The sequence below is a fragment of the Barbus barbus genome (assembly GCF_936440315.1).
Source record: "Barbus barbus genome assembly, chromosome: 9".
NCBI classification, from domain to species: Eukaryota; Metazoa; Chordata; class Actinopteri; order Cypriniformes; family Cyprinidae; genus Barbus; species Barbus barbus.
In genome coordinates, this window is record NC_136737.1 from 13,520,415 (window position 1) to 13,531,429 (window position 11,015).

The 11,015-nt window shown below is 39.8% G+C and overlaps 1 protein-coding gene across 1 annotated transcript in view; it reads left to right on the plus strand.

Annotated features, from left to right (window-relative positions):
- Positions 1-9,877, plus strand: part of LOC306875158 (calmodulin-regulated spectrin-associated protein 2-like) — a 43,102-nt gene extending 33,225 nt beyond the window's left edge. The window contains exons 10-18 of the mRNA XM_079425597.1: positions 57-94; positions 194-263; positions 349-2,380; positions 4,340-4,476; positions 4,552-4,772; positions 5,169-5,259; positions 6,060-6,178; positions 6,783-6,901; positions 7,499-9,877. Of these exons, the coding sequence (XP_079281723.1) occupies positions 57-94; positions 194-263; positions 349-2,380; positions 4,340-4,476; positions 4,552-4,772; positions 5,169-5,259; positions 6,060-6,178; positions 6,783-6,901; positions 7,499-7,804 (3,133 nt within the window). The 3' untranslated portion in view covers positions 7,805-9,877. The remainder of the gene's footprint in view (positions 1-56; positions 95-193; positions 264-348; positions 2,381-4,339; positions 4,477-4,551; positions 4,773-5,168; positions 5,260-6,059; positions 6,179-6,782; positions 6,902-7,498) is intronic.
- The last annotated feature ends 1,138 nt before the right edge of the window (positions 9,878-11,015 follow it).

The following is an 11,015-nucleotide window of genomic DNA, read 5'->3' on the forward strand; positions in this document are numbered from 1 at the left end:
TTGAAATTCAAATGTAAAATTGGATGGATATTCATATTTTTATGTTCATGTTAAAGTCTCCCTCTCCGACCTCATCCACAAACTTCAGGCTCAGGTAAAGTTAAAAGGCCTAAAAAATGTTTTATGATAACAAAATATAAGTCTTAATTTGAAATTAATCCAGTACTATACAAGTTATATGTGTGCTGTACAGGTGAGATCAAGCGATCAACCTCAATGTCATTTGTGGAAAGCTTCATGGGTACTTGGCCCAAAGAGAAGAAGTAAGTGCAAATTCATCTCATTATAGAGAAGATGTCGAGTTTGAAACTATATGCTGTTGGATACCATCTTCTCTTTTTTCTCCAGGTCTGCTGCTCAGGGAGTGTCCTTTGAAATCCCATTTGATAAAGAGAGCACTAATCAAACACCCCCTGGCCGAGGGATGACTCGGTCTGTCAGCACTGAAGGTTTTGGTTTCAAGATGCCCCACGGCACCAGGGGCATCAAGAGAAACCTGTCCTTTCAGCCTGTCAATGGAAAGAACATGGGCATTGAGGAGGAAGGCTGTCCTGAGAGCCTGTCAGGAAATCATGATGGTCGTCTAAATGGCTCAGGGCCACCAAGCATCGAAGAGGCTCTTGAGATCATCCACAACTCAGAGAAGAAATCTCAGAGCCCCAGGGCCCAAGCGCCCCGTGAGGGCTTCTTTCTTCACCTCCAGAATAATAGTGAATTGAACCCTGAAGCAAAGGATGGCGAGCTTGACTCAGTTTCAGAAACGACCAAAGGGCTTGCTAGTACACCCACCACTGAAGTAGACACCGGCATACATGTGCGGACGGAGGACATCCAAGAGACCCTAGACGAGGATTCATCCCTTAGGGATTGTACTGTCAGTATGGAGCTTGATACGGATCAAGACTTTGAGGCAAGAGCTTGCCATAGCCAGGGCTCTACAAGCCCATGTCCCAGCAGCCTAAGCAGCAAATCTCCTGCCGGAAGCACCCCTGCTTTTACACCTGGGATTAAGATGACCAGCTTTGCTGAGCAGAAATTTCGTAAACTGAATCCAAACGTGGAGGCCAAAGGTGCTACTTCCCAAAGCACAACACCAGACAGTTCAGATCTCGGCATTCCTCACTCTGTTTCCTGGGCTCCTTCACCTGAGGTCAGCCCTGCACATCAGCCATCCAAGGATCCGGCCCAGGCCATGGCTGCAGAAATGGTGCAGCTTCGCATGAGACTTGAAGAGAAGCGTCGAGCCATTGAGGCTCAGAAGAAGAAAGTAGAGGCGGCTTTTACCCGCCACCGTCAGAAGATGGGACGCAGTGCTTTCCTCACAGTTGTCAAGAGGAAAGGAGTAGATGGCACCTCAACTTCTCAAGAGGACACTCCCAGTTCAGAGGGAAGCAAGACGCCAGCGGAGACACCTCAGCCCGTCAAGTCTCCGGTGAAGTCTGCTGGTGAGGATGGTACATCCGAGGCAGACCTGATGGAATACACGCGCTCCATTGAGAAGCTCAATCATTCCCTGAGGTTCTTGCAGAGTGAGATGCAGCGGCTGGCCCAGCAGCAGGAGGTAATCATGCAGATGCGGGAGCAACAGGCTTGGGTTGTGTCACCACCTCAACCTTCACCGCAAAAGCAGGTGCGAGAGCTCAGAGGGAGTGGGGCACGCTCTTCAGGCTCTCCCTCACCTGCAGATTCTCCTAGAGCTACACACCGTTCCCCTACAAACCTTAAGAGGAAGTCTGCTTCTTTCCATTCCAAGACACCAAGGACACCCAGACCCAGTGAGCTAAAGATCACTCCCTTCAACCGAGTCCTGACCGTTCCACAGTCGGTGGACAGCATACCACGCTTGAGAAGGTTCTCTCCATCTCAGTCCGTGTCCTCCTCATTTTCTTATTTGGGAAATGAGAAGAAACCACCATCAGGAGCTGAAGCCACAGACAAGGACATAGAACAAGTCCTTGAGTCGTTGTCGATTGAATGTTCTGCTGGTACCATCACCTCCCCAACCAAAGAATCGCAACAGGCTTTAACCGAAGATGCTGACTTGTCAGCCAAGGAGCCAGAAGATAGGCGAGAGGAGAGCAAGAAGGAGAACAAACCAACTGAGGAAAGGGTACAGCTGGGGAAGCCAACAAATGAGATTAAGCCTGCAGTGGAATCTAGTGTGTCGGAGGTTTTGTCGCAGATTGTAATGGAGACCTTCATTGTCACTCCCACTGAGCCTGTTGACATCACCCATCAGACCAACAAAAATTTGATTGAGGTTCCACTGTCTGTTCTCAAGCCCCTGGATGGACAGGCGTTGGAAGAAGAAGGCGAGAAGGAGACTTCAGGGGAAAATCTGGACGATGAACAGAAAATGTGCTGTGGATTCTTTTTCAAGGTAGATATGAATGTCAGAGGATCCTTGTCTTAATCGGTAGATTAATAATAAACTCTAAATAAAAAATAAACTCCACCACTACCATATGTGAATACCTAGTGGTGAATTCTAAGGCAAGTGTCACTATTGCTATTGCTTACTGTTAGCAGTTTGAACTTGAAGGGATGGTTCACCCAAAAAAGAAAATTCTGTCATTAAATACTTACCCTCATGTCGTTCCAAACCCATAAAACCTTCGTTCATCTTCGAAACACAAATTAAGAAATTTTTGATGAAATCCAAGAGCTCTCTAGGAACTAGGTTCTAGGAACCCGGGGGAACTAATTTCTCCCTTGGGCCGTTTTCCTGGTTGCATTCGCACCGGCAGTTGGACCTCTGAAGTGGCCCAGGTGACGTCTTTATTCGCGGTATTTACAAAAATCAACCGATGAATGGAGGACACCACATTCAGAGCTGTTTTTGATGTGTGTCATGGGTTTCGTGATAACGGAGATGGAATGTAAACACACAATTTACGTGATTAACTGAGCACGAGAATCAGACTAAATCTCCTATGACAACTTGCAGTGTTATCACTGAGGCTGAGAAAAGAACAAAACACTGCATACAACAGGTAAATGCCATTATCTGTGTTTTCCATGTTTGTGGAGTAATTGTTTACATGGCTTTTTAAAAATGCCGGGTAGCTGGTGTTTCATATTTGTTTGGTCAATCAGAGTACACTGTCACTGGTAGATCCTATAGAACTGTTTTAGACTCTACTTTGAAGTAGGAGCTAAATTGGTTCCCCCAAATGGAGTTCTTAGAACTAAATACGTTTCTATTTCGGGAACTTCCGCCAATAGTTCTAGGAACTATGAAAAGGTTCCTCTTCTTTTTACTTTTTGTGTGCAAAAACAAAAAATACAGAAACAAAAATAACGACTACATTCAACAAATTATTCTGCATGCATCGTGGTACTCTTGTGAGCACGCGTCGACTGACAGAAGAGAAGAAATTGTTGAATAAAGTTATTTTTGTTTTCTTCGTGCACAAAATGTATTCTCATAGCATTATACAATTAAGGTTGAACCACTGATGTCACATGGACCGTTTTAACGATGTCTTTACTACCTTTCTGGGCTTTGAACGTGTCAGTTGTGTTGCTGTCTATGCAGGGTCAGAAAGCTCTTGCATTTCATCAACAATATCTTAATTTGTGTTCCGAAGACGAGCGATTTTTTTACAGGTTTGGAATGATATGAGGGTGATTAATTAATTAATTTTTGGGTGAACTATCTCTTTAAGGTAATTTACCTGTAAAAATGTTGGTGTTATCAAATCTTGTCACACACCATTTGGTCTATGAACTTGAATGCTACCTTAAATTATGTGGTTTGTTGAGGAGACTTTCTTGGCTTTATGGCGAGCTATGTTGTCTTGGGCCAGTAAGTAACCACCTAGAGAACCTTAACAATAGCCTAGCAATTTGTTAAAACAACACAGAACAACTTGGGAAACAGCTAACAATGCCCTAGCAGCCATCAAGAACACTTAAGCAGTGTGGTGGCAAGTGCCTGTTACATTTTATTAAGAAACTTTTAAAAATCTAGCTGTTTGAAGGGCCATAGTTATAACCCAAAATGGGGTAATCATAGCTTTAGCTCAGGAAAATACTGTGTGACTATAACATATCAAATTATTTTTAGTCGTAGAAGGAGGTTAGCTTGGGACAGATCCCTAGAAAATGCAGCTGTTTGATCTAGGTCAGAAAACAAAGTCAAATAAATAATTTATTTTATTGTGTTAGCGTTCTGCAGGGAGTCTGAGCAGTGTGGCGTATCTGGCTCATCCAGACTGTTCACATCAACATCAGTATATTGCCTTCAGATTCCTTGTTCAGATACTTGATAGATCTGAACATAAGACATTAACAGAGATTCTTAATATCCATTCTGATAATGTGTTAATGTTATAAGGATGATATGAAAGAAGAGGACAGCATGGCCATAAAGCGAGCAGCGCTTCTGGATAAAAGGCTGAGAAGAGAACGGGAGAGCCAGCAGAGGAAACAACAACTGGAGGTGGAGCTTGAGCAAAAGAAAGAAGAGGCCAGGTAACACCCAGCCCAGCTGTCAGACACTAAATCTACACTCCTTCCCCTCATTTCAATATCTGTCTTTTTCAACAGACTGAAAGCAGAGGAAGACCGCATGAAGAAGGAAGAAGACAAAGCCCGACGAGAATTTATAAAACAGGAGTACCTGAGGAGAAAACAGCTGAAGCTTATGAAGGACATGGACACGCTTGTCAAACCGCGTCCTGCGGGGGCCAAACAGAGGAAACCACGGCCCAAGTCCATCCACAGAGATGTGATGGAATCCCCCAGGACTCCTGTCAGGGCCACGGCAGGTAAAGGGCAAACTGGCAAAGCCCGGCACTGCATGCTTTGTGCTACTCTCAGCCTTTTCCTGTCCAGCTCAATGCATCCCTCTGTATTTCCTTCTAACGAGAACTCTAGATCTTTACTTGCTCTAAATATCTATTCTAACCAATTTATTAACTTTCTAACTAATTTCCAACTAACTTCAAAGTACTCTTTTGAATTAATTTAACCAATCTGGCTGAATTCTTTTAGGAATCTTTAAAATTACACTCTTTTGTGTGTGTTTAGACAGTTTGAAGAAGTTAGAAAGATAATAACATAAATGCAGAGAGCTGTACTGTTATGAGGGTAACACAAAGGTTGGCGGGCTTGCTGTTGTCTTGTGTAACTGTGGGTCCTGTCCCATTTTGTTTTGCATCCAGGTTCACGACCTCGTGTTTTTTCAGTGTCCAGCCTGTCTCTGGCATCTCTTGGAGATAACGACAGTGTCAACTCAGATAAGAAAACACAAAGGTAAGAAGCACTTCAAGCAGTCAGCAGAATGTTATGTTTACTTCCTGTGTTTCCCTGCAATTCTGTATATTTCTCTAGGTTTACTGTACAATACTAACCCAGTGTCCTTTGAATTCTCTGTATTTTTTCCTTCGTATTCTTAAATGTTCTTGCTTCTTAGAAGCAGTAGCTTAGCATCTGGCAGTCTTTTCTACTTTTTGAGCTCTCCTCGTGTGAGAAATAGAAGGTCAGTCGTAGTTGGATAAGACTCTTTGCGCTTCCATCTTCTGTTCAAGAAGAACATCCTGTTTTGCTTTGAGTTTGGCAGCAACACAAGGAATGATCCCCCATCTTTGAACAATAAAGATGGCTACTATAGGTCACCCATCACAGCTTTTTTGTTTCATTTTGACATTATTGAACAAGCAAAGTTTTAAGGTCACTAACCTTCACACTGGCACTGAAACTTCAAAAACACAAAAATAAAGATCTGCACTTCACACTTTTGCTAAAGGCTTCTTAGAAGCTTCCATAATGTTATTAAAATAACATTTTTTTTTTTATTAAACTTTTTAATACATGTGGCTGGTTTAACACGCATTTAATATTCTGTTGCTTTCTCCAATACGTCACATTAAAAGTATTTTATTTTTGTTGTTTTGTTTGATGCTGATACCAGGGAAATTACATGCAATAAAAAACATTATTTATGACTAAGAGCTTTAATTCAGTTATTCTTGATTTTGCATGAGAGCAGTTGTTGTTAGTAGATGTATCAGAATCTGATGGATTGCAGGACTAAGTTTTTCATGTCATCCCAGTAGGCCTGACTCAGCAGACGGTTGCCTGTCGCTCACTCGCTCCAGCAGCCGTAACGGAGAGAAAGACTGGGAGAATGGTTCAACCACATCCTCACTGACATCCAACACTGAATACACAGGTTAAAATATTAAAATGTTTCACAATATTTATCGGCTGCGGCTCCACTTCCGGTCCACCAGAGGGAGCCTGTATATTAGTTCTAAACAATACTGTCTATATCTAAGCTTTTCTAAATGACCAAACATTTAAACATACTGAACATAATTCAATTTTAATGTATCCACCTTATTCTTCAATGTGGAAGTAAGCCTATGGGCGAGACTTACGGTTCATTAGCCGCTATAGGAAAATAACAAGAATTACGTGCAGTAAACTGTAAAAACAGATTGCACTAGAAACCAGTGTGTTCATAATTAAGATAATACATTAAAATAATATGGTAAGACACACCAATTTGCAATATCAAGCTGCAAAACGAACGGTTTTGTACACCTACAAATAGTTGGATGCGGATGAGACTGGAAGCAAGTGTATAATGGCCGTGTAAAAGTAAAAAATGCCCGTGCCCATTTTTACGGGAAGAATAAGGTGGATAAAACATGTTCAGAACATCAGGTGACAGGAGGTGACAACTGGAGGGTGAACTGCAGACTCCAAAGGTCCAATAACTTTTATATTGTGTTATGACATTACATAATACCATCACTATTTCTTTGCTGCAGGTCCTAAATTATATAAGGAGCCCAGTGCAAAGTCAAATAAGCATATCATTCAGAATGCTTTGGCACATTGCTGTTTGGCTGGCAAAGTCAATGAAGGACAGAAAAACAAGATTTTGGAAGTAAGCATGTCAATTTTGCAATTAATACTACGATTATTATTTCGTAACATGGCTATTAAATGCAATGAACACATGATATTTTATTTAACAAATAAATTAAATGAATATATTGATGTCAAATGATTAATCATGATTAATCGCATCCAAAATAAAAGTTTTTGTTTACATAATATATGTGTTTATACTCTGTATATTTATTATGTATATACAAATACAAACACAGGCATGTATATATTTAAGGAAAATGCTATGTTTATATATTAAATATATTTATATATAATATAAAGTTTAATAATATGAATATATAGATGTGTAAATATTTTCAAAATATATACGGTGTGTGTGTGTTTATATATACATAATAAATATACACAATACACATACATATAATGTAAACAAAAATGTTTATTTTGGATGCGATTAATCATTTGACTAAATGAATAAAAAAAAAAATACATAAAATAAATTTAATTTGTGCATTTAATTAAACATTTTTTATAAAAAATGTTTTTTTTATGTATTAAATTAATTAATTGTATTCCCCCCATTAAATTTATATTATACATTTTATTCATCATATTTATTCGTTTTCTCAAGGAAATGGAGAAATCAGGGGCCAACAACTTCCTGATTCTGTTCCGGGATTCCGGCTGCCAGTTCCGCTCGCTCTACACCTACTGCCCCGACACAGAGGAGATCAACAAATTGGCCGGAATCGGTCCTAAAACCATCTCGCGCAAGATGATCGACGGCCTCTACAAGTACAACTCAGACAGGAAGCAGTTCAGCCAAATTCCAGCCAAGACCATGTCGGCAAACGTTGATGCCATCACAATCCACAGCCACCTGTGGCAGACCAAAAAACCAGGAACGCCGAAGAAAGTAGCGGCCGTGAAGTCCTAGTGTTTCTCGACGGCGGACGTACACAATCTCAGTGCACTTGTTTGTACATAATCGAATCCTACAACACTTTTTACACTCTTCCGTCAGTTGTCGTTCGGACACAAAAGATTATGCACAACTGGAATGTAAAACTCTATGGGGTGGCAAATGGATCAAACACCCCAGACTGTGTGATTCAAGTTGTTTTACTGCACCGCATACGTGTCGTTTTTATTTAAATGTGCCAAAAAAAGGAAAATAATGAAAAGTTTGGTACACTAAAGCACTGAATGTTCTTAGAAAATCTCACACATATGTTGACGTGTGGCCTTATGTTGCTTTTTGTCTCTGTTTTTATTTGAATTATTTTTTACGACTGTCCTGAAACGATTGTACGGCTGCTTATGGAGAGGTTCTCACATGCATAGCTTGTGATTATAACAGTTTAGTACTGTAAGGGAATCCTGTCATATCTAGTATACACTAACCAGTGTGCTAATGTGCAGTGAGTGGTTTTGTTTGCAGGCCGAACCCACTTTTGATGGGTTTTAAAATTATCTAATGGCATTGATTCACAGCAGGATTGTGAATTCATTTCATTCCGTTCATAAAAGGTCTTAAATAAGACTAGGGGTTAGAAAACCAAACCATTCTGTCGGTGCGATTTAAAAATAATAATAAATCAGGTTTACTGAATTGTTTGAACGATATTTCCATGAATGAAGATGAGTAACATCATGTGCTGGAGTCATAATTATTTTCAAAATACTTTTGTACTCTTATGTATGCTTGTGGTGACTGATTTGAAGAATTTCCCTGTCCCGGGTCACGCAAAAGTATTAACAGCAGTTTGCCAAATTATATATTTTACCGGATTGTTGGAGCCATTTCCGTGTTTTGCAACTGAGGGCTAAATTGTTTGATTGGTAAATTATTTTAAATAATAAAAATAATTGTTTACAAGGGGGTAAGACATGCCGCATTTTTACGCCTGGAGTCTGTGTGGCATTTTAAGATGTTACGAATCTGTCTGTTAGCATTTCCCCTTAAAGTGCGATCATATTTTGGTGAAAATATGAATTTTCTTTGGCAAAAAGGTCCATTGGTAACAGTGTAGCCATGAAGAAGTCACTGTCAAACCAAGCAGCTTTTTATTGGTCAAAGCGCAAAATTTGTGTGAATCCATTGCGAAATCTGCAAGCGGTATTCCTTTTAATGAAATGATTTAATTTCGCCAGCAAAAGTTCGCCAAACTATGGTAGCTAAATGAAACCACACCTTTAATCCTTTTAAGGCAGAATGTGGCTGTATACGGGTAGAGGCTTTGTTGCCTGATGACGGCCTTTCTTTTGTGCCCTTTAGGAATTGTAAAAACTGCAGTTATTTCTAGTGCTTGCCTCTCGAAACATAAACTTGCACACCTGTTCTCCCATTCAAACATTTCTCGAGCAGTGATGTGTCGGTGTTTGGAATGGAAATATGTGCACGGCCCTGAATACACAGTAGCTGACATCTTACATCCATTACAATTACAATAGGGCAGTCTTGGCCTAATGGATAGAGAGTTGGACTTGTAACCCGAAGGTTGTGGGCTTGAGTCTCGAGTCCGGCAGGGATTGTAGGTGGGGGAGTGAATAACCAACACTCTCCACCCTCAATACCACGACTGAGGTGAGACCCTTGAGCAAGGCACCCCCAACTGCTCCCCGGGTGCCGCAGCATTGGCTGCCCACTGCTCCGGGTGTATGTTCACTACTGTGTGTACACTTGGATGGGTTAAATGCAGAGCACAAATTCTGAGTATGGGTCGCCATACTTGGCCTATTTGGCCATTTTCAGCCACAAACAAGGGTTATTAAACTGTAAAAGAGCACGATAGAAAACTGTACAGTGTGTGTTCTCTAATCTCTCCAGCACGTCTCTCTCTCTCTCTTATTTTCTTTCAGGCGCTGTGCTGTCACAGTAATTGTTCAAGTAACATGTTCGATTTCAATTGCATTCAATAAATTTTGCATGGCCTCATGTGCAGCCTGCTGATTATTGTTTGACTTTAATGAATAGGTAATAAAATTTCATCAATATTTGCAACAATGTATAACAGCCTACTAAAATCTTTGTAGTTACTAGAAACACTGCACACTTGAGTAGAAGTATGAGTGCTAGAATAATAACTAATAACTATTATTTTAGTAATTTAAGGGGATTTCTAGTACTCAAAAGTGGCTAATTAAAGAACCACTCTTAAATATGCATATCCATATGTCCTGTCAAGAGAAAATATTCAAAAATCTCATGCAGCAGATCCATAAACACAGTGTTGCCTAATCTAAGGTGATTGTAGGCAACATTGTGGATATTTTTTAGAACGTTTCTTCTTGAATATTTAATTCCATCAACACTTTTAAAGCATCAGTGATTCATAACTTCTAAATAACGAGTATTCCATAATTAGACAATGGTTTGAGTTCGTATATCATTCATCGGCTTAATGAAAGCGACAATAGATCATTTACTTCAGATCTTGAAAATAACTTAAGGGAAACAAAAACGTCCAAACTGTGAACTACAAGTGAACAGTTACGTGTATTGTATGACAAAGACTGTAACAGTCACAGTATGTATTTTGAACAACGTTAAAATCGTTTAATGAGTAATAATTTGATTGATACTTACATATTTAACCCGTCCATACGCCCTTCTGATTGGCTGTACTGTATTAATGCCATTAATATATACTCTAAAATAAATTAAATTGATGTTTATTATTATTATTATTTATAATTTTACATTTAAGCTACATTAAACTTCCATTCTAAGACACAACTAAATAGAAAAATAAAATCAAACTACTACATCTGCTATTTTACAAGCATGAAGCAGCTGACAGGTGAGTCACCGGAAGTGCTCAGGTGTGGGTTGGGTTAAGACCGTACTTTACTGTCGATGCGACATGCTGTCTGAGACATTTATTCAGCCATTCAAGTGCATTTCTGAGATCTCTGGTGAGTTGATTTATGATTTTGGGCGAGTTGTAGTAATAATTTGTTTAGTCTAATTTAGTAGAACAAATACTTAATTAGGCGCTAGTCTTTCTATAAAGGTGTATTAGCGTGTGTGTTCAGGGTTTATTATGAATCCAAATTGTGGATTATGCTTTCACTTTACTTAGACTAAATGTATTGATCAAGAGAAAAATCAATTAAAGTAGAAACGACAACTAAGTAGATGCTAA